Source organism: Macroventuria anomochaeta (assembly GCF_010093625.1).
Source record: "Macroventuria anomochaeta strain CBS 525.71 unplaced genomic scaffold BU25scaffold_19, whole genome shotgun sequence".
In the NCBI taxonomy this organism is placed as follows: Eukaryota; Fungi; Ascomycota; class Dothideomycetes; order Pleosporales; family Didymellaceae; genus Macroventuria; species Macroventuria anomochaeta.
In genome coordinates this window covers 102,564-124,014 of record NW_022985380.1, presented here as the reverse complement: position 1 = coordinate 124,014, position 21,451 = coordinate 102,564, and the positions used below count along the sequence as shown (strand labels likewise).

Here is a 21,451-nt window from a genome sequence, read left to right as displayed (position 1 = left end):
GTACTTTATGTTAACAGTGGTTTACCCTCATAGGAACGATCAATATGGATGACTGATTCTGAAGGAAGAGATGAGACAGTACTACCTTTGATCAAGACTTGGCATTAGAAAGAATGAGGCGATGGCTGGTATTTGAGCGGGGCTGGAAAGGGCAGAGTGACTATGTTGTGCGTCTGAACATGCACATGGCCACAATACTTCGACTGGAAGTATTCTACGGGGCATCTAAGTGGTGCTTGGTGATGTTGGCGATCTGACTGAGTAGCCAGGTGGTGCCTGCCGTCCCTTGCTTGCGCCTCACAAATGTCATCCTATAAACACTGTGGCGTCCGCACCACCCTTCTGATCCTTGCCACACTCTACACATTTCGCCATACCCTCATTTATTGCGTGATCTCACTCATTAAAACATTACGATCCTTAGGTCAAGTATAACGAGAAAAAAACATTCCTTTTCGCGTTTCTTGTTTGTTTGCGCTCGCGCCCATTCGCCATGGGAGGAATGCTTCACGAAATTGTCACATCCAAAGTACGAGGAATTGTTTAACATTCTGAACAGTGAGGGTACGATTACCCCAGGTACTGCCATTCCGCCCGTCCCGGTCACTACCTTGACACCGGTTTTCAATGGCACGACACCATCCACTCACGAACACTGTACAGGTTTGTATCAACTTCTGTATTTCGCAATGCTACAACTACGCAAGTATTCACGGGGACACGTGTGGTAGTGCTACCCCCATACTATCCAGACTTCGCGGAGAATGCTGACATCAGTTTAGGGCGTGCCGGACAGCTACTCTCTAGGAACCGAACAAATCAAGTGAACAACAGTTTGTGCAGCACGTCTTGTTCAGGCGCCAGCGGACAGTTTTGTGATCTTGTAAGCGCCACCATGTCGAGAATCTCGGTATACTACGCCACACCACGATCAGCCGTTCCATTGTTGCCTGGCGTTGTTGGCGCTTTGGCAGGCCTCCCCTCTACCTACAGCTACGCGGCCTGCTTCAGGTAAGTCTAGCTACGAGCTTGGTCCTGAAATTGGTGTCTGGTATCGCCAGGAGTACCTTTCCTGCGAGCTCTGACAGAATGGAGCTTTGATGAACAAACAGATGGCTTTGGATGATTTCTCGGGAAGATATGTCACGACAAGATCCATGTCGTGAATCAAGGTAAGGACCGTGTCTTTCCTCAAGTTCAACATCCACACCCCACATTCTATTAGCGAGCAACTATAAAACTGCCACTACGTAGCTGATTTGCTTGCTCTTCTTTCACGATCTCTACCGTTGCGATGAACGATTTATCGAGGTGAACAGGTCGGAGATGGTCGACATGCCTTCGCATGCAAAAGCCCGGCAGTTCATCCTGTTTGGTGATTCGCTCACAGAGCGGAGTTTCGATGAGCACGATAAGGGCTTTGGGTGATATCTCGAGCAGAAGTATCAAGATAAGGTTCACATACAGTGCAAAGGTAACTGACGCCATAGAGTTCAGAACATCTGCGCAGAACCAAATAGCACTATTTGACTGGCACATGAGCAAGTCAAGCAGAGTAGGCTGCGCCAATAGCCAGAGCACCTCTGAGAACCAAGGATGTTGATTCAGACCGTGAATACACACCCACCCGTCTCCTCCCTGACTTCGGTCGCATAACCGTTCGCGCAACATCACCCAACGCGCCACGAACTCTCCTCTTCATCATATTCCTTGGTGTGAACGATGCCTGCTTCATCGGCGACATCGAATACTGTAACTACGTGGCTTAAGTCACATGATGTTCTAATGAGGAAGGCAAGTGCACTTACCTCTGAGCCTAGCGCTCCTGTACAAAAACATCACCGAACAAGAACACAGATAGCAATACAATCATTGACCACAGCCTCCGACCGACACTGCTCAACCAGTTACAAATACGTACCCTTGCTCACTTTCGAGGCCAACATCCGCAAGTTCGTCGAGCCAATCCTGACACAAGATGCGACGTGCGACACCAAGATCATATTAATTACACCACTGCTAATCAACATTCCAAGTCCTGATGCTGAAGATATGGGTGAGGACGAAATTCAGGAAGTGAATGAGACCAAGAGGGGAACGAGGGGTTACAGGACGTACATGAGTAAGAAGAGGTATGCAGAGCGAATTATGCAGATTGCGAAGGAGCATGAGGAGATCGAATAAGAATTCTGGGGGGATCTGGCGAGGACGCGGTTACAGGAGGTGGAAGAGGAGTGTGATGAGGAGCAGCTGCCAGGCTCTGGGTTGCACGGAGTGAGGGATTTTGGCGAAGGGCACTTCACTGATGGGCTGCACTTGGACAAGAAGGGCTACAACGTGCTCTCCAGGGGACTGTATGAGAAGATGGTGACTAAGTGGCCTGATTTTGTCCCAGAGCATTTATGAAGAATGCAGCGGTTACTGAAGCTACCATCCGCTTGATTGTAAAGTGTTATTGTTGGGTATCTAATCTAACGTTGATCGTCGTTCAGCCTCTGTTGATCGTCGTTCAGCCTCTGTTGATCGTGTTGCCGGAGCCCTTGGGGTTTTCTTCGACGAACTCGTCCCACGCGCGTGCCTTCATTGTCTCCGCATCGGCCGCATCGAGATCATCCTCATTGGGCTCAGGTCTAATCTCCGACTGGGGACCTCCACCCTCAATGATACCGCCACGACGCTTCTCCTCTTCGAGATACTCGTCAATGGTCATAGTCGGTAAGCTGTGGTCCGGCCGGAAGACGTTTTTCTTAAGGGTTTGGCGGTTGTCGAGGAGTGTGAAAGGTCGCATAGGCTTGCCATCGCTGCTGAGAATGGGTCCGGAGTATCTCAGGCCGCCAACTTGGCCATCAAGACGTTCCGAGTAACCGTCTTTGTCTCTGCCGTCTTCACGGCCGTCTTGTGGACGTGCATGCTGCCCTGGTGGGAGCGCAGGTGGCGCTAGTGAGATGATGTGTAGTTCTTGAGCGAGTGACTCAAGCGATTGGAATGTCTGGTGAACCATGAAGGCAACTTTGGTCAAGTTCAGTTCCCGGACGACTTGGTCATCTTGTTCTGCGAGCTTTGGGTTCTGTTGCAGGTACTTCACGCACGGTTGTCAGTAGTAGCTCGTGCACCGTCATTGTTGAACATACCTCAAGCTTCCGTTCCAGCTCCTTCTCTTCCCGAAACCTTGCAATTTTCACATCTCTTCTTGCAGCGGCATCTTTTGTGCTGACTGTGGAGAAGTTCTGCTTGTCTTCGCTGTACGACTCGAAGAGCTTTGCATCGCCTTTGCTAAGCATGTCGTAAGAGTCTAAGAGCTTCAAGAAAAGCTCATAGCGCGCTCTTGCTTGTAGAAGGTGCTCTTTCCGTGCTGACACTTCAGGGGTAAACACTTTTTGGATAAGTTCCGCCAAGTGATAGTTGATGGACATATACCTAGTTGCGGATGTGAGCCAGGATCAGGAACAGAAGTTGATATTGGTACATACTGGATGTCAGAAGATGTCACATCTTCGAGTGTCTCGTTTGGACTGAACAGAGAAAAATCCTCCGCCTTCTTCAGACATTGTATGTATGTGGCGATAGTGCTGCTGAGGTTTTCTTGGTAGATCGGGCTGTTTGGCTCGTACGAGGCTCCCAGCTCCTGCCGGGCGCGTTCAGCCTTCGAGAACAGGCCGCGTATACTTTGGTCTTCGTTCGACATATTGAAGGCGATTTTGAAATCGAGTGTCGAGGTGACTGGAGTTAGGAGGGTGCTGAATCAAGGTCCACGTGAGTTGGCGTTGCTTACAAACAATTGAGTCCCCCACTTGCCCCGCCACGACAGACACGTCCATCAACGCGTTCATCAACATCGTCTCCAACGCGCGCGATATTTGACGTCTGTCGCGATGGGCATCTACAGAGTCGCACAAAGTTACCGCTTATTCCCATGACTGCGGGACAAGGACCTGAGGGCGCGCCTGCTCACCGCTGGGCAATGTAGTGGCGGGCGCTTATTCCGTTTGCTTCTGCCCAAACGAGGCGCGTCCACAAGCACCGGGTAGTTTTTTCTTACTCCCAACACAGTCAATTTAAACCAAGCCTGTTTTTTTAGGTATTGAGCATCTCTACTTTCTTTCCATTCTTCTTGCACATACTTCCGTATCTACGGCTAAGCTTATCTCCACACCATTCGCAGGCACGATGGGGTGGGCCAACGTCGACGAAGAACAAGAGCTCGACTATTACTCTTGCGATGACATGTCAATCTTAGACAACGACAACAAGTATGTTCAGCAACTCGACATTAGGGACCCTCAACTGCGAGAGGGAGATGGAGATGATAGCGACGACTCTGATGACGCTGACAACTCCCGCACTCACGGTCCCATGACGATACCAGAGAAACGAAGGGCACAGAATGATATCTTTGGAGCATTCGCTGCTAACATTAGTGCTCATGTCACGCAACGAGAGGTCGATGATGCTGCATCGAGAAGTGCAACTGAGGAGCAGCTCTCCATCCGCGACATCCTTGCACAACGGGAAACTACCGTTCGCATTACCAATCCACGCGATTATCAGACTGAACTGTTCCAAACGGCCAAGAACGGTAACACGATTGCTGTGCTGGACACTGGATCAGGCAAGACCCACATCGCGACGCTCTTGCTCAAGCACGTTCTTGATGAAGAGCTGGAGACCCGTGCAAAAGGCGGCGTGCACAAGACTGCCTTCTTCCTTGTGAGTCTGATCGAACCTCTGTGGTTGTCAATGCTTATTATGAGCAGGTCGACTCTGTGAATCTAGTCTTCCAGCAAACGAACGTGCTCAAATGCGGCCTCGATCAAGGTGTCGAGTCTGTCTGCGGTGCCATGGGTGCCAGCCTTTGGAGAAGGCCTACCTGGGATACGTTATTCGCAAAGAACATGGTCATCGTATGCACTGCCGAAGTCCTCTCACAGTGTCTAATGCACGCTTTCATCAGTATGGCCCAGATCAACCTACTCATTTTCGACGAAGCCCACCATGCGAAAGGCAACCATCCTTACGCTCAGATCATGAAAGACTATTATCTACACGAGAGCGACAAAACGAGACGGCCTCGGTTGTTTGGCATGACCGCATCGCCAGTAGACGTTGGAGGCCTCAACCCCGAAGACGTGGTAGAAGCAGCGGCCAACCTCGAGACGATGCTGTGCTCCAAGATCGTTACCGTTGATGAGGCCACACTCGCCGCGAACAACATCAGCCCCCCGAGCGAAGAAGTCGTCCTTTACGATCGATTGCAGAGCGAACTCGAGACGCCTTTCCACAACAAAGTCAAAGCACAATATGGCAATGTGAAAGCGTTCCGAAAGTTCTTCGTCAAATCCAAGCAAACTGGCTCTGAGCTTGGAAGGTGGGCATCAGACATGTACTGGGCCTTCGCCTTCGCAGACGAGCAAGCTCGCAAACTTCAACAACGTGAAGAGTTTCATTACAACAACCTCAACAGGGAGAACGTCAATGTCGAAGAGCTTGATGCTAAGATTCAGCGCCTCAAGGATGCTGCAACCTTTGTGCAAGGTCACGACTTTGGTACGCCCTGTCTTGGAAGCGTCGACTTGAGCTCAAAGGTCCTAAAGCTTCACGAGTGGCTTAGCATGTACTACGAGCGAAGTGATGAGCCACGTTGCATCGTGTTCGTCGAACAGCGACAGACAACTCGTCTTCTAAAGCTGATATTTGACCACATTGGCGGGCCAAATCTTCGCTGTGACGTTTTGGTAGGAGTCAACTCCCGCGCCGGAGAACACAATGTCTCATTGCGAGCTCAAATCTTGACATTGTCCAAGTTTCGGCGAGGCGAGTTGAACTGTATATTTGCCACATCTGTTGCGGAAGAAGGCCTCGATATACCTCAGTGCAACCTCGTGATTCGGTTTGACCTTTACCGTACTATGATCGCGTACGTACAATCGAGAGGTCGTGCAAGACATCGTAACTCAAAGTACCTGCACATGCTCGAGAACGGCAACAACGACCACTATGAGCGACTCATGCAGGTCAAATTGGACGAAACTGTGATGAGGAATTTCTGCAAGGGCATCGCACGCGATCGTCTTCTCGACGATCTGGACGACGCAGACGACTTGGATGCATTTGAAGATAAGCTCTACCTAAGCTTTGTCGACCCAGTCTCAGGCGCGAAGCTCACTTACCGGTCAAGCCTGTCCGTTCTCAATCACTTCGTAGCGACACTACCAACTCCAATCCACGAGATGCATCTACAGCCAACATACGTCATCAGTGCCGAAGTAAACACTGATCCTCGTGACGCACATCGTACGGGATTTCGATGTGAGGTGATATTACCTGAGTGTTCGCCCGTCATCTCCATGATAGGTAAAGTTGAGAGCAGAAAGACGGTCGCGAGGTGCTCTGCAGCTTTTTCCATGTGCTTAGAGCTTCACAAAAAAGGATTCTTGGACTCCAATTTACTCCCGACAATTTCGAAGAGCCTCCCCGCCATGAGGAATGCACACCTTGCTCTCGGCGTGAAGAAGAAGGGCAACTATCCCATGCTCATCAAGCCAGAATTTTGGAAGCAGGACCGCGGTTCTGTTCCCCAACACCTTTATCTCACCATTGTCGATGTTGATGCTGGTCTTGATCGACCTCACCAGCCGTTTGGTCTTCTGACCCGATCGCGGTTTCCTCATATGCCATCATTCCCAGTCTACCTCACTGATGGCCGGGCGTCCAATGTCGTCTCACAGTCACTAGCGGCACCACTCGCAATCAGTCAGGAAGTGCTTGAGCTTGTAACCAAGTTCACCTTGCGCATCTATGAAGACATCTATAACAAGATCTATGAGTACGATGTCCAGAAGATGTCATACTGGGTAGTTCCTCTGCTTTCAAGTAGATGCGAATCGCCTCCGCAATACCCCAGCTTCGAAGACATTGTGGATATGGCGCAGGTACGCAAGGTCTACGAACAGCCAAATTGGCAATGGGCCCCAGGAACGTCGGATGACGACATCTTGGACAAGTACATTGTGGATCCCATGAATGGTGGCCGCAGGTTCTACTCTAATAGCGTTGCAACTCACCTTAAACCGCAGGATCCGGTTCCAGCGCACATTCCACGTCAAAACCAGAAGTTCATGGATAGTATTCTCGACTACTCGGACAGCAAATGGCTAAGGAGCAGAGACGTCAATAGGTGGCACCAAAATCAGCCTGTCCTCAATGTCGAGAAGATTCCATTCCGTCGCAATCACCTCGCTCGCGTAGAGGACAAGGAGCAGGAGGTTCTTGATAGTCTAAAGACCGTCATCTGTCCTGAGCCAATGCGTGTCTCAAACGTAAGTTTCCTTCAAATAATATAATGGATAAAACGCTGACTGCAAATAGGTTGCGACACCGTTTGTCGTCATGTGTTACATCCTTCCCGCCATCATTCACCGGTTCGAGAGCTACCTGATAGCCTTGGAAGCTTGCAAGCACATCGATCTGAAGGTTAGCCCAGCACTTGCCCTTGAGGCTTTGACCAAGGATTCGGACAACACCGACGAGCACGGAGAAGAGAATACCAACTTCAGGAGCGGTATGGGCCCCAACTATGAGCGTCTTGAGTTCCTGGGGGATTGTTTCCTCAAGATGGCTACCTCGATCTCAACCTTCGTACTGCAACCCGACGAAAACGAATTTGAGTTTCATGTCCGTCGTATGCTCATGCTCTGCAATGCAAACCTGATGGATACGGCAGTAGGCAAGAAGAAGTTCAAGTTTGCTGATGGCGAAGAACGTGGCTTGCAACTATACAACTACGTTCGCACCGGGGCCTTCTCGCGGTGAGTACTGACGGTTTAGAGACAGACAAGCCAAGCTGACACAGTGTAGTCGTACCTGGTATCCCGAAGGGCTGAAGCTACTCCGCGGTAAAGGTGTTGGCAAGAGTGAAGACGACTGGCTCAAGCTCACTCACAAGCTCGGTGACAAGTCCATCGCCGACGTCTGCGAAGCCTTCATTGGCGCGACCTTCATGCAGCACCACCATGCTGGCAAATGGTCACCATTAGACTGGGATGAAACCGTCAAAGCCGTCAAACTCTTCGCCAACAGTCCCGACCACCCGCAGTCCAAGTGGTCAGACTACTACGCAGCGTACACAATGCCTCAATACCAAATCGCCGAGTCAACGGCGACTCAACTCGACCTCGCTCGCAAGATCGAGGCTAAACATCCTTACAAGTTCAAGTACCCTCGCCTCCTTCGATCTGCCTTCGTCCACCCAAGCCAGCCCTTCATGTGGGAGCAAATACCAAATTACCAGCGTCTCGAGTTCCTCGGCGACTCCCTCCTCGACATGGTATTCATCATGCACCTCTTCTATGCCTACCCTGACAAAGACCCACAATGGCTCACCGAGCACAAAACGCCCATGGTCAGCAACAAGTTCCTCGGCGCCGTATGCGTCAAGCTCGGGTGGCACACGCACATTCGACAAAACACCGCGACCTTGTCCTTCCAGATCCGCGACTACGTGACCGAGGTCCAGGAAGCCGAGCGCGAAGCCAACGGTGCCGTGGACTACTGGGTCGGCGTGTCTGAGCCGCCGAAGTGTCTCGCCGATGTCATCGAGGCGTATGTCGCTGCTATTTTCGTGGACTCGGAATTCGATTTCAACGTCGTCAAGGACTTCTTTGAACACCACCTTAAACCGTATTTCGAAGACATGACCCTCGACGCGTATGATGACTTTGCATCTAACCACCCCACCACGCGCCTCAGCCGCCTGCTTTCCATCAACCTCGGCTGCAACGACTGGCGCATGGGCGCTCTGGAAACCGAGACGTGCATCCCGGGCAAGGGCAAGACGGTTGCGGCTATGGTTATGATTCACAATAAGGTCGTGTTTCATAGTCTGGGACAGTCTGGCCGTTATGCACGAGTTCGGGCGAGTCAGGCCGCGCTGGAGGTATTGGATGGACTGCCGCCGTACGAATTCAGGAGTAGGTATGGGTGCGACTGCGTCGATGAGGGAGAGGGCGAGATGGTCACGGAGGAAAAGGAGAAGGCGATGAAGGAGAGGATTGGGTTGAGTATCTGAGGTAGTAGTAGGGAGGGCAAGGAAAGGTGGCGGATGACGACGGAGATAACTGGTTGAGATGGTTGCATCATGCCTTTGCGATCAGCGACTGGTCGGCTTTTCACTCATGAGCATGGGAGCGAGGATATTCGTGGTCTTCATGGTCCAAGAAGTATTACAACTTACATGATAACGGGTATCAATATCTGGAACTAAAAGCTACTCAGAGCGGAAGCATGCATGAAGCCATCCCACCAGATCGTGTCGACAACTTCGAGAACCCAAAAGCATCCTCCTCGCCAAATGAGATATTGGGGTATTGTGCAGGGTATAAGGGGTATATCGCCAACAGACAGAACGCCAAGAAATTACAAGCCCTCACCTACGCAATCCTCCTTGCACCGCTTCATCTCTCCTCTCCTATTTGCTTCTTTTCTTCATGTCGCCCATCACCCCTGTCCTTATACATCAGGATCCTCCTCAACGCGCACCTCCGGCTCCGGTATGTACTCCTTCAGCTGCATCATCCGGTTCCGGCAGTGCACCACGAAGATAGCAGCCGCCAGCGCATTCCACACATCGAATCCCTCCTTTCCGAAGTCGAACATGGCAATCAGGCGTAGCCCAGGCGCGCGGTTCTCTCTGCTCGGTGGGAGGTAGCTGACAAACGCCATAATCGTGTGGGACGCGGAGACACCGTACAGAGTTGGCACCTCAAGCGCCGTCGATGACGAGGATGTGAACGATTGCGTTGCTGCGCGCGCGGCAAGTGTGGATTGCCAGAGCTCATGTAGGCGGCCGAGTTTTGCAAGAGTTTTGGACTCGAGGACGGTGGAGGGTACGTCTTTGCCGACTGTAACGATTTCGAAGAGAGGGAGCGCCGCCCAGGATAAGTCTACGCCGCCGTCTTTCAAGGCCCAGCGCGTGTACTTTGTGAGCGCGCGTTTGACGTGGTATTGTGGCTGGCGCTTGGGAGCGCGTGTTATGACGGAGTCGCGGACGTAGGCACCAAGGTCGAGGAGGGAGCTTAGTGCTAGTTGCGCTATTGTGTGTGTTAGCTAGGCGTTACCAGAATGCGGGATAGCTTAGGTACCATGGTAGTGTGTGCCTAGCGCAGGCTTGATGAACGACTTGTCCATCCTCTCAGTAAAAAGATCCGCGGGCAGACTGGGCAAATCGTCCACCCACTCGATAGGCATGATGGGCTCGTATCCACGCATGTTTATTTTCTGGAACAGGAAGATCGCATCTTCGGGCCAACCCCATGCTTGCAGCTCCTGTCGTTGCTTCTGCTGCTTAAGCAGTCGCTCGTCGAAGCTGATGCCCTTGTGCGTCTCGAGGTAGGTGCCGTCATCTACCACCATTGTGTCGTCGTTGGCATCGACTTCCTGGTCTGGGATCCCACCCTTGTCGAATGTTGGCGAAATCGGTGATGTGTTGAACAGCGTGTCGCCCTCAAAACCATCGTGGCCCTCAGGCGATCGTATGATGGAGTCCGGAGGTGACATAGGCACCAGTGTGATGTCGATATCGCTGCTGGGGCTGGGTGTCCGGGTATGCCAGATGTTCATGCGTGATTCTGGGCTCATGTCTCGGCCTGGCGGACTCAAGAGCTGCTGTGCTTGTGCTTGCTGCTGCTTCTTGAAGTTTGGCTTGGTTGGAATTGCAGGGACCTTGAACTGGAAAGGCTTCTCTCGAGCTTGCTGCGTCTTCCTTGGGCTGATGTAGGCCCACACCTTAGTCGCGTACTCGTGGAGGATCGTCATGTTGCAGTGCTACCTGCAGACCAGGCTGAGTCTGGTTGCGGGTCGTGATTCGTAGTAGTGATGATTGGGAGGTTGAGTCGTGATTCAAGACGCGTAGAGAAATGCCGGAAGACGTCGACAACGGCCACTCGTCGAGGAAGGCACCGCCGGTAACAGTGAGGGTGAATGCCACTCGACTCACCCACAAAGCGGAGCAAGAACAATGTCCTCAAGCATTCGTCTTTGAGCATCGAGCATCAACGACGACGCCTTCACCGAGTCATTGTTATGCACAGACCCCGAATGAGCGAGGTGGCTGGCGTAGCGCGATGCGTGATCACGTGCGCACTTTACGCGGGCCGAGTTGGATCTGATAAAAATCAGCACAGAGATCTGATAACTACCCCGCCGACAATGTGGTGCAGGGCAGCCCCACCAAAATTTGAGCCTCGATTTGCATCTTAGGAAGCATCGCAGCGATCACCGCCAAAACCCTCCCTTCTTCCAGTCCGTTTTCCAGTCCGTTTTCCAGTCCGTTTCATACTTCTTACACTCCTTCAACCCGCCAAAATGACTGCCTCAGCGGATGCGCAGACGACCCAAGTCTCTACGCTCCGCAAAATCCTCACTTCGGAGCAGGAGCCTCTTGCGCGCCGCTTCCGCGCCCTCTTCTCGTTGAAGTACCTCGCCTCTCTGCAGCCGCCCAGCGAAGAGACCGTGCCTGCGATTGAGGCTATTGCTGCTGGTTTCGGCTCGCCGTCTGCGCTGCTCAAGCACGAACTCGCATACTGCCTCGGCCAGTCGCGCCACGATGCTGCGATTGCGCCGCTGAGGAAGGTGTTGATGGACAAGCAGGAGGATGCCATGTGTAGGCATGAGGCTGCTGAGGCGCTTGGTGCGCTGAGCGATAAGGGCAGTTTGGATTTGTTGCGGCAGTTTCGGGATGCTGAGGATGAGCCGGACGTTATTACGGAGACGTGCGATATTGCGGTTGACAGGATTGAGTGGGACCACGGATTGCAGAAGGGCGAGGAGAACATCAAGAAGAGGCATGTTGGTCCAACACGAGTTGATTTGGGCGAGTGTACTAATTGGTGCAGTGACTTCACATCCATCGACCCTGCGCCGCCGATGCCCCAGAGCTCGGACAAGCCCTCCATCCCAGAGCTTGAGAAGACACTGCTCGACACAAAGCTCCCTCTTTTCCAGCGCTACAGAGCCATGTTCGCGCTGCGCGACCTCTCTTCCCCGCCTGATCTCCCCACCGCAGTCCCGGCTGTCCAGGCGCTGGCTCGTGGTTTCGACGACCCGTCTGCCCTTTTCCGTCACGAGATCGCTTTCGTTTTTGGCCAGCTGTCGCACCCTGCGTCGATCCCGAGTTTGACCAGGGCGCTGAGCAACACAACGGAGGAGAGCATGGTTCGCCATGAGGCTGCCGAGGCTCTCGGTAGCCTGGGTGACGAGGAGGGCGTGGAGGACACTTTGCGCAAGTTCTTAAACGATCCGGAGCAGGTTGTGCGGGACAGTTGTATTGTGGCGCTCGACATGGCTGAATTTGAGAAGAACGGTGAGACTGAGTATGCCATCATCCCCTCGCAGGAGACGGCTGTTGTGGCTTAGAGCGAACATCGAACAGAGGCGTGCATGGTTATGAGGCGTTTGGTATCAAAATGGGGGTAGAGGGAAAAGGCAAGTCTCGGCTCAGTTGTTGGTGTTCCATCTGCAAGGTGGCATTAGCATAGAGACAAATTCACCAAGATCGAACAAGACATACTTGTGACCACATTCGCACTCGTAGAAGACAGTGGAGCCTTCATCTGCACTTCGCAGCTGCTGGGTGTAGTAGCGAACCTCCTCGCGACCGCACTCTTCGCAGCGCTGGGCAATTTTACTGGTTGTGTTCACATCGTCTTCCGAGAGGGTCTGCACCTCTGACCGCTTTGCGCGCAGAGCCGACGGGAAAGCTGTTGGCTTGGAGACGGTGACGACCGTCTTGGAGGAGGTATCTGCAGCCGTCCGGTCAATCTATGCACGTGCCGGGTTGTTTGCTGCGAGATTCGCCTACCCTTGCAGAATGCGCCGCAGACAGTGCAGGTCAGGACGACGTTCTGTTTGCCTGCACTGCCGTCGAGCAGGTTTCCGCAGTCGGTGCAGAAGACGAGAGAGCCGATAGCAGACATTTTGGCGTGGTGGTGCTGGTGGTGCTGGCGGTGCTGGCGGTGCTGGTGTTGCTGGTGTTGCTGGAGTTGAACGTCTGGCTGGTGAGGTGCAAGATGTGAGAAACCAAAAAGTTCGCGGGGATCAGCCGCGGATGCTGCCCTGCAGCGCCGCTTGACGAATGCAGCAGGCGGTCAGACGCGTCATGAATTCCACCGTTGCGCCCGCTGCAGCGCCTACACCACTTTCACCTGCACAGCCAGAGAAGTCGTTCTGCCTTGCTTACCGTCCGAGCGCATCCTTTGCGGGAGTGGACGAGCTCTGCCAGGGCCATGTGCTTCCTACCACCGCTATAGCGAACCCTTTCAACCTCTGCCGGCCTTCCACCAACGGCGTTTGCCTGACCACCGAGCTTCCGCTGCGGTCGCTGCGGTCACTGCTTTCAAGACACACACCATGGCCAGGCACTTGGATGGTGCCTGGCACAACCTGCAGGGCAATGGCATCCCCTACCGGCCGCCTCCCACAGTGGACGAGGCAATTCCATACTCGCCGTTCACATCGATGATACCCTTCTCGCTGGGTCGGTAACTCAACTTTACCTACGCATTGCTGCGGCATGCTCTCTCACCTGCTGTGAATCAACGTACTGACAAGCAAGCAGACATCATCCCCTTCCCCTCTGCCGGACCCCCCACGCCGCCCTCCATCCTCACCCACAGCCAACAACAGGCTGCGAAGAGGGCCGTTGGTATCTTGAACGACGAGATCAACGGCCGGTCCACTGCTACACACCTTGGCAGTACCCTACGCCAGCTCCAGGCTTTGTTGAACCCAGAAGAGCTGCCAGAGTAGTGAGCTCTCCATCTGCCACGAATGTCCGGATGCAGCAACTGACGATGCTCAGCAACTTCAAGTCGATACCACAACTCGCAACGCCACCTTCTGAAAGCCCGACGAAGCATGTCAATGGCACAGGCTCGCGTGTCACATCCTCGTTCAGTCCGTTCGCGGCTATGCTGCTGAAGAACACCGAAGTTGCCTTCTCTCGTAAGTAATCTGGGCGCCTTGCTGCACCTCGATCTCACAAAGACAGCCTTCGGCGTCAGCGCAAACGGACCACCTCGAAAGGTCGCCTCCGCACAGCAAGCCACACCTTTGCCGCAGCCACGAGCCACACCGCAAGCACACACCCCCAACAACGCCGCATACTCTCAGAATGCTGCGATCCCATATCCGTCCAGTGCACTCTTGTCTGAAGCCAGTAGCACGCCGCTGCGCCCGGGAACAGCTGTTGTGATCAAGCGCGCAGCCGTGAAAAGGGAAGAACACCAGCGCTTCGACAATATTGCGCTCACCACACCCTCGTCACAGAGGAAAGCCGGCGGTGGTACAGCGGTCCTGCGGCCACATGAACGAGAGATTGCCGACCGAAAGATCGAGGAGCTTGAGGCTTTCGTGATCAAACTGGCTGAGGAGAGGGATGATTTGGATGTGACAGGAAGCTTCGCTCGACTATCTACCGCGGACGGCGAGATGAACGTCATGGAAGCTCGAGCCATGGATCGTCTATCTGACAAGATGGCCAATGTCAACAACCTCGGTCGCTTTCCTGAGCTCCCAGTCGATTTGATCATGCAGATCCAGAAGCTGCTGGAACCGAGCATCACTTACACAGGCCAGCTCATCCTCTTTCCACAAGAGGAGGACTGGTCTGATGGGATTGAAAAAGCCAGAGCAGCGCTTCAAGCTTCAAAGTTGGTCCTCGCGTCCATGATCGATGGTCGCGACGACTACCGATTACGACCCGAGGACACAATTACCGTCATCATCGACCTCATTAAGGTGATACGCAACGAATGCATCATGCCAGTGGTGCAAGCGCGCCGATCTGACAACCTATTCGATGCAGCATCTTCGCGCAGGAAAGAGCTCATCAGTGTCCTTCGAGGCTGTGGCGCGGTACTGAGCCGCTTCGCTACTCTCATCGGCAAAGTCAACCTCTCGGAGCGCGGTCTCAACGTTCTTGAAGACTTGACGGTAGGACTCTTGGTTGAACAGAACAGTGACTCTGAGAAGGACTCCGTGTTTGGCATCAAGCCTTTTGAATTGTTCAGACAGAAGGCCATGGATGTCCTCACGCAGATATTTGCTCGACATGCAGAACAGCGACCTTCCATTCTCAACGGCATTCTGAGTAATCTTGAGAAATTGCCGGACAAGAAGGCCAGCGCTCGTCAATTCAAGTCGGCTCGTGAGGCACCCATCATGTCCATCTCCGCGCTCTTCATGCGGTTTGTCCAAGTTGCTGCCATGAACAGGGAATCGCGGACGAATCAAAGACCTGCAGATGCAGAAGAGCAATTTAAAGAAGAGGAGGGCAGCGACTACGAGCCCGGCACAGCCACGCTACAGACATCGAAGCGCAAGAATAAGAGTAGTGCGCCAGACCAGATTGCCCAAGCGTTAGCACTCAACGCGAATCACATCGCAAACACTATCACTTCCAACCTTGTCGATAGAGCATCAAATGTTTCCAAGACCGGCGACAAGCCTTTCCGTAACCTGCTAGATCTCTTTATCGAGGACTTCTGTAACGTCCTCGGTTCTCCTGAGTGGCCTGCGGCTGCGATACTTCTCACGAGATTGTTGGTTCGAATGTACAACATGGTACAAGGAGAGCCCGCAGCGAAGCAAACCGTTGTGGACAAGGACATGGCTCTTTCGACCATGGCAAAGATGGGCTGTGGCGTTATCGATTTCAAGCATCGCTTGAAGCAGCTGAAGCGCGGGCTTGATGCATCGCAATCCGAGCTCTCTACGAAGCTCTATCGTCTTGCCGACGATGCACTGACGGACAACACCAAAGAGAGCATCAACCCCATCGACCTGTACGAGTTTGACGGGCCTTGCCGTATGGTCATCGAGTCACTGAGCGACTACCTTGAGCTGCAACGAGGTCAAGAAGATCCTCACCTTGAGTCTGTTACTGGTTGTCATGTCACACTGTGGCTCGACGCTGTCGTTCGCACCTTTAAGGAGAGCTCTCCGGACGCACCGCGCCCGCAGGCAGCCGACGAACTGCAACGGCACCTGGAGGCTATGATAATGGACTCGCGTTGGCTCGACCGCAAATAGTAAGTGCCTCTCGAGGACAGTGAGATCGCGTATCACTAACAAGTCTATCAGCAAATTCCAAGTTGTTTCAGAAAATCAAGCCAAGCTGGCAGCTGGTATCGTTACGCTGCAAGCTGATATTTGTACGCGACTACCGACTATAGTGCAGCTCATGCTGGTCGCTACTCGAGACAAAGTCTCCTCGAAGCTGCGTTCCAGAGGCATGACAGGCCTAGAGCAGCTAATCGAGAAAGACCCGCGTGTAGTCAACGAGACCACGGTAGGGACTCTGGTCCTTTCACTGAAAGACAGCTCACCCATGGTTCGCGAGCACACTCTTGGTCTGGTCGCGCAGTGCTTGGAGCACGAACCCAGCTTGGAAAGGAGATTTTTGGAGGACATTCTGCAACTGACTACCGACTCCTCGAACGGCCCGAAGAAGAAGGCCATCAAACTGCTGAAAGGGCTCTATACTGGGACAGCATCCAAAGAGAACAAACTCAACATCGCCATTGCTCTTCTCTTGCCATCACAGGACGATGAGAAAGCTATAGCAGAGCTGAGTCGTAGTGTCCTTGAGGAACTCTGGATGACTCCTCTAGCTTCTGCTGCCCGAACTGATGAGCATCAAGTAAAGCTCGACCGCGCTCATAGGGCAAGCTTGATGACAGACGTTGTCCAGAGAATACATAAGCTGCCGCTCAAACTCGAGGCATTTGAGAAGTTCCTCGCATACGCTCTGTCTGGCGAAGCTAAAGCTAGGAAGTCGAACATTCAGCTGTGCAAAGAGCTTATCGCCGAGATGTTCGATAAGGTCATCGAGGTTGACTCCACGACCGGCGAAAAGTCGCCACAAGCGAAGATACTTGGCACCCTGAGCATATTCGCCAAAGTCGATTCGACCCTGTTCACTATGGCCCAAGTGGACGATCTCAAGATTCACATCATCGAGCCTAAACAATCGAGCGAACTCGCTGTTATCCAACCTATAGTGAGAATCTTCCGACACGTGTTTCCGACATTACCGTTCTTGGATCCGAAACTCGCGGAGCATGTGCGAGCCAATCTCATGCGTATCCTACAAAAGCTGGCGTGGTGGGCAAGCCAGGGCCATGTTCCCAGTCGGGACACGTTGACTGATGTCGCGCATTGCTTGTGGACCATCTGCCCGCTGGTCGACTTAGGTTTGGACAAGCTTTTCACCGCGATGTTCAGCACCCTCTGTTCGTTGCGACCATTAGCTTCACCCAAGAAGAAGGAAACAGTGGCGGCGAAACCCAGTACTGTATGCTCGTTCCTTGTCTTGCTTGGTACGTTCGGTAAAGTTTGTGCTTTCAATGAGCACACGGACAGATTCATAAAAAGGCTCGCACCCTACGCGCGGGATCAGGTTCACACCAAGAAGAAGGCCACGGAAGAAGAATTGGCCCTCTTCATGAAGGGCTCTTCTTCAGTATCACTCCTGCTTCTTGAGACAGTACGACCTTTTACGATGCAGATTTACGATATGAGCATCCGCGAGCACGCTCTGCGCAGTCTAGGTGGCATCTGTCAGCAAGCTCCGGAGCTATTCATGCGTAAGGAGGTTGAGAAGCTAGTCGAGGTTGTTTTCATCAATCAAGCGAATGACGCCAACCAAGGCAACAATCAGTTGGCCCTTGTAGTGCTTTCCACCTTTGAGGTGTACTTCACACGCGCCGAGCGTCGCTCCGAGACAGGTTCGTCCATTGCTGTGGGCGAGGGCGCCGTCAACGGTTCCGCGCGCCTGGAATCTTCCTACGCCGCGACGGCGACTGATGCCGCCACTACGCATGTAGCCAAAAAGTTCCTGCGATTCTTCAAAGACATCGCTCTCAAGAACAATAACGAGCTGGCGGAAACAGCGACGAGCATCATCGCCAGTATCAGTCGAGCGGGCTTGGAACATCCAAAAGAATGCGGTGCTGCTCTCGTTGCATTGTCAACATCCTCGAACTATCACATCGCTCAGGTAGCCGCTGTGGAGCACAAAAGGATCCACGAAAAGCAGGAGTCGTACCTCGAGAAGGAGTACGTGCAGGCCGTCCGCATGGCTTTTGAGTACCAGCGCGACGTCTTCGACGACTCGCACGGAATGCTCGAGTCGAAATACAGTCCCAAGCTCACCCATCTCTTCGATGCCCTGAAGGGTGGCAAGAAGGCTACTTTCAAGAAATTCGTTGATAACCTATCGAAGCAGCTTGACTTCGACTTCGCCAAATTGAAGACTGGCGGGGCGATGCCTGATGCTGTGCTGTTTGCTCGCTTCTGTCTAGAGAACCTGGGTCTGGTCGACTTCACTACACTCGATATGGTTGCTTCTTTCATCGATAAGGTCGAAGCCATCGTGTTGAAGGACGCCGGGCCTCTGGTAGCCGGCGAGATCGACAAGGAGATGCCTCAACCAGCCGAGATTCCGCAGCAGTCGTTCATGTCGACCAATCTTAACGAACAGCTGCAAGCGATGGTCGTCGACCAAGGCATAGGTCAGCCCGTCGCACCCTTTGTCCCCATAATGTCACAGCCTGCATCTCTCGAGATCAGCGACGATCGGTTGCGAAAGTTCACAGTTGCTTGTATGATCCTACACATGATCTGGGAAACACGTACGTTTGTACGTCGCTGCTACAATGTCCACAAATACGGCAATCGCATTCCTCAGAAAGAGTACGCAAAGCCCGCGCAACGCAACAATTTCATCAATGGCAAAGATCTATGGGACCGCCTTACGCCCATCATGGGTGCTCTTGACAGTCGAGAGACAATGATCAAGTGCTGCTACGACTTCTCCGAGCTCTTGAATGTCGACCGGGAAGTCAAGGTTGGCGAGGACGAAGACGGACTCGATGCCGCACTGATGGATGCTGGCTACGAGACACCGACAGAGAACGGCGATGACGCACGACGATCTGCATCTATCCCAACAAGCGGACGTGGCAGGAAGCGGAAGAGCAACGTGAGCTTGGGCAACACACCAAAGAAGTCACGCGGTCGGCTGCAAGGCGCAAAGAATAAGAAGAGGAGCTCCAGGACACCGGACGACGATGACGATTCGGATTAGGAACCGGAGAAGGAGATCATTGTCCGCAGATCGTCGAGGAGCAGGAACAGAAGAGCAGAGGACGAATTGTAGCGACGCAACACGAAGCAACGCTTTCGCACACGTCACGTCTCTCTGCGAACGAATAAAAGAAACTGGTGGGGTTGAGGGCTATTTTTCTTTAGCATCATTGGCGTTTCACGGGCAACAGAGATACCCCTTGACATGGTCAGGCTGCATGTATACGGCGTTTTGGCATCAACCGTAAAGCTTTACGGTATCGACCATGCGAGGTTATAAAACGTAACGCTATTTGCGCAACGATAGTTCATCGGTCTCAAAACATAATCAATATATCTAGTCAAGCAGAATGGCCTGTTATTCATGGTGTGCAATGCAGAGAGAGACAGGGCTTCCAACCTGCCAGGCAACACGGTAACGCGATGCCGCCCTTGTGCCTGCGCTCTTGTCACGATTCGCAACCGAAGCCTCACCTCTCAATAGCTTGAACAGCTGGAACGAAAGCTTGAGACTATGTATGCAACCATCCAAAAAAATTAAATTTTTGAGTATGAGTTTTTTCAAATTTATCGTAAGGAGAGTAGCTACCAAAACATTACACCAAGGTCATGGCGGCGGGGACATTGCGTCTCGCGGCGCCCCTTTCCTTTTTGGCATTCCGCATGGGGCATAGGGCAAGGGACAAGGGACAAGGGGCATGGGTGGAGGGGACTAGTGTTCGAGTGTGGGTGGTGGTGGGAATGTTGCTTTTTGTATGTCTTGTTACAGTCAATTCGTGCTACTGCCTACCTTTTGCTATCAATGCTTGTAATTGCAACTCCCGATGCGCCATACGCGTTCCCGAAGTAGCCCTCCACGCTCGTCATCGACAACTCAGCGCGTATGTACTGAGTTATCTTCCACTCGGGTGCAGATGTGCGGGACTCATCTGATGGGTGGCCCTAGTGCTCGCCATCCGCGGTCCTGACCACTACACTGCCATCCTGCATACCGAAGTACACAGCAACGGGGACCTGTCCACCACTGACTGCTGACCTCTCACCGTCCTTCTCCCTCAGCGCCTGTGCGTCCAGACCGTTCAGCCCAGAGAAGATACCAACTTCCAACACACCCGTCAGGCTCTTGATTGCCTTTGCGATGTTGTTGACTTCCCATGTGCCGTCGCTCCCATCGCCCTTCCCACGTCCCTCCTGCACATCCTTCCTTGTCAACAGTGTGGGGAATGCGGCGTCGATGATGTAGAAATCCTGGTCGGTCTTGAGAGGCCCTGACTTATCAAGAAGCGTCGTTCTCAGCTTAGGGTTCGTGGATCCTAATGTCTTCAGCGCCGCGGCGACCTTGTTCTGCGAGAGAGGAGCGACTTCGATTGGTATCGTGGGCCATTGTGTGAGAAGGCGGTCTTGACGTTTTCGGTAGTCTGCCACGCAGACGAATTTCTTTGCGCGCTCGGCGACGAGCTTCTCCTGGAACAAGCAGGCGCCGCCACCCTTGATGCAGTTCAGTTCTGAATCGACCTCGTCGGCGCCGTCGAAGGCTACGTCGAGCATCACACCATCAGGCAGGCTGTCGAAGCCCAGAGGTGTGAGACCGGCATTGATGATGACTTGTCGTGACTGATAGCCCGTGGGTACGAAACGGATGGCGGGGTTGGTGGAGCGCTCTTTGATGGCCTCGACGACGTAGACGATGGTTGTTCCACTGCCAATACCTACATATGAGGCGTTGGCGTCGAAGTGGTCGGCCACAGCTTGCTGGCCAGCTGCGCGCTTGGCGGCTTCGACGTTTGTGTCGGTCATTGTGGAGGTGTGGAGTGTGGAAGTGGTGGTGAAGTGTCTGGGAGAAGCTCTTGGCGTTGTTATGCTGTTCAAATTGAATGGAGAGGGAAGGCACGATGAGGCATTGGTGTTGAGGGGCAACAGAAAAGAGGGTCTTGACGCGACGAGGGGCAGCTGTCGGTGCAGTGGCCGATGACTGATGCTTCGAAATTGTTGCGTGGTCCGCACGACTTGCAATAATGAGCACATCGGATGACAGCAGTTGCTACTTCATGTGCAACTGAAGCTAGTCACGATGATTTTGATTTGGTTTAGGCTATATGCTGATCGCAACGAGAGGGAAATTCAAAGTGAGCTCGCGACGAGATGGCAGGGAGCTCCTGCCAAATGACGCTCGAGCCCCACCACCCCCACGTTCCTCGGCTGTTGGCACCTTCTTTTCACGACAACTGAAGCCCGACCTTCTTCAAGTCTACAACACAAACAACAGTATCGTTCTTCATGCGTTTAAATGTCTGGTCGAGCGTCTGTTCAA

At 53.0% G+C, this 21,451-nt stretch overlaps 9 protein-coding genes across 9 annotated transcripts; 3 read left to right on the top strand and 6 right to left on the bottom strand.

The window, feature by feature from the left end:
- Nucleotides 1–361: 361 nt before the first annotated feature.
- Nucleotides 362–646, bottom strand: BU25DRAFT_71983 (uncharacterized protein). The gene has a single exon (XM_033712051.1). The coding sequence runs from the start codon at nucleotides 587–589 to the stop codon at nucleotides 404–406; it is 186 nt and encodes a 61-aa protein (XP_033560981.1). The 5' UTR covers nucleotides 590–646; the 3' UTR covers nucleotides 362–403.
- A 972-nt stretch (nucleotides 647–1,618) lies between these two features.
- Nucleotides 1,619–2,027, bottom strand: BU25DRAFT_298524 (uncharacterized protein; the record flags this gene model as incomplete). The annotated part of the gene is given in 3 exon segments (XM_033701952.1): nucleotides 1,619–1,750; nucleotide 1,895; nucleotides 1,912–2,027. Coding segments are annotated over 3 exon segments (249 nt in total), but the record flags the coding sequence as incomplete, so codon positions are not given.
- A 407-nt stretch (nucleotides 2,028–2,434) lies between these two features.
- On the bottom strand, nucleotides 2,435–3,709 carry BU25DRAFT_369108 (type 2A phosphatase-associated protein 42). Its single transcript, XM_033703918.1, has 3 exons — nucleotides 3,471–3,709; nucleotides 3,132–3,417; nucleotides 2,435–3,079 (listed from the first exon to the last, which is right to left on the bottom strand). The coding sequence occupies exons 1-3, from the start codon at nucleotides 3,683–3,685 to the stop codon at nucleotides 2,510–2,512; spliced, it is 1,071 nt and encodes a 356-aa protein (XP_033560979.1). The 5' UTR covers nucleotides 3,686–3,709; the 3' UTR covers nucleotides 2,435–2,509.
- A 157-nt stretch (nucleotides 3,710–3,866) lies between these two features.
- BU25DRAFT_440412 (dicer-like protein-like protein 1) lies at nucleotides 3,867–9,190 on the top strand. Its single transcript, XM_033709173.1, has 6 exons — nucleotides 3,867–4,707; nucleotides 4,755–7,000; nucleotides 7,034–7,079; nucleotides 7,110–7,316; nucleotides 7,366–7,805; nucleotides 7,855–9,190. The coding sequence occupies exons 1-6, from the start codon at nucleotides 4,168–4,170 to the stop codon at nucleotides 9,062–9,064; spliced, it is 4,689 nt and encodes a 1,562-aa protein (XP_033560978.1). The 5' UTR covers nucleotides 3,867–4,167; the 3' UTR covers nucleotides 9,065–9,190.
- Nucleotides 9,191–9,236: 46 nt separating this feature from the next.
- BU25DRAFT_394045 (uncharacterized protein) lies at nucleotides 9,237–11,100 on the bottom strand. Its single transcript, XM_033704724.1, has 2 exons — nucleotides 10,137–11,100; nucleotides 9,237–10,085 (listed from the first exon to the last, which is right to left on the bottom strand). The coding sequence occupies exons 1-2, from the start codon at nucleotides 10,807–10,809 to the stop codon at nucleotides 9,505–9,507; spliced, it is 1,254 nt and encodes a 417-aa protein (XP_033560977.1). The 5' UTR covers nucleotides 10,810–11,100; the 3' UTR covers nucleotides 9,237–9,504.
- Nucleotides 11,101–11,204: 104 nt separating this feature from the next.
- BU25DRAFT_411314 (deoxyhypusine hydroxylase) lies at nucleotides 11,205–12,485 on the top strand. Its single transcript, XM_033706524.1, has 2 exons — nucleotides 11,205–11,837; nucleotides 11,889–12,485. Exons 1-2 carry the CDS (start codon nucleotides 11,359–11,361, stop codon nucleotides 12,406–12,408), a joined length of 999 nt encoding a protein of 332 aa, XP_033560976.1. The 5' UTR covers nucleotides 11,205–11,358; the 3' UTR covers nucleotides 12,409–12,485.
- A 4-nt stretch (nucleotides 12,486–12,489) lies between these two features.
- On the bottom strand, nucleotides 12,490–12,968 carry BU25DRAFT_431823 (uncharacterized protein; the record flags this gene model as incomplete). The annotated part of the gene is made up of 3 exons (XM_033708679.1): nucleotides 12,490–12,508; nucleotides 12,563–12,794; nucleotides 12,854–12,968. The coding sequence occupies 3 exons, from the start codon at nucleotides 12,966–12,968 to the stop codon at nucleotides 12,490–12,492; spliced, it is 366 nt and encodes a 121-aa protein (XP_033560975.1).
- A 243-nt stretch (nucleotides 12,969–13,211) lies between these two features.
- BU25DRAFT_440408 (sister chromatid cohesion protein-like protein Mis4) lies at nucleotides 13,212–19,486 on the top strand. Its single transcript, XM_033709172.1, has 5 exons — nucleotides 13,212–13,528; nucleotides 13,610–13,799; nucleotides 13,853–13,995; nucleotides 14,042–16,082; nucleotides 16,135–19,486. Exons 1-5 carry the CDS (start codon nucleotides 13,402–13,404, stop codon nucleotides 19,139–19,141), a joined length of 5,508 nt encoding a protein of 1,835 aa, XP_033560974.1. The 5' UTR covers nucleotides 13,212–13,401; the 3' UTR covers nucleotides 19,142–19,486.
- Nucleotides 19,487–19,902: 416 nt separating this feature from the next.
- BU25DRAFT_411312 (ribose-5-phosphate isomerase) lies at nucleotides 19,903–21,213 on the bottom strand. Its single transcript, XM_033706523.1, has one exon. The coding sequence runs from the start codon at nucleotides 20,935–20,937 to the stop codon at nucleotides 20,083–20,085; it is 855 nt and encodes a 284-aa protein (XP_033560973.1). The 5' UTR covers nucleotides 20,938–21,213; the 3' UTR covers nucleotides 19,903–20,082.
- Between the last annotated feature and the right edge of the window lie 238 nt (nucleotides 21,214–21,451).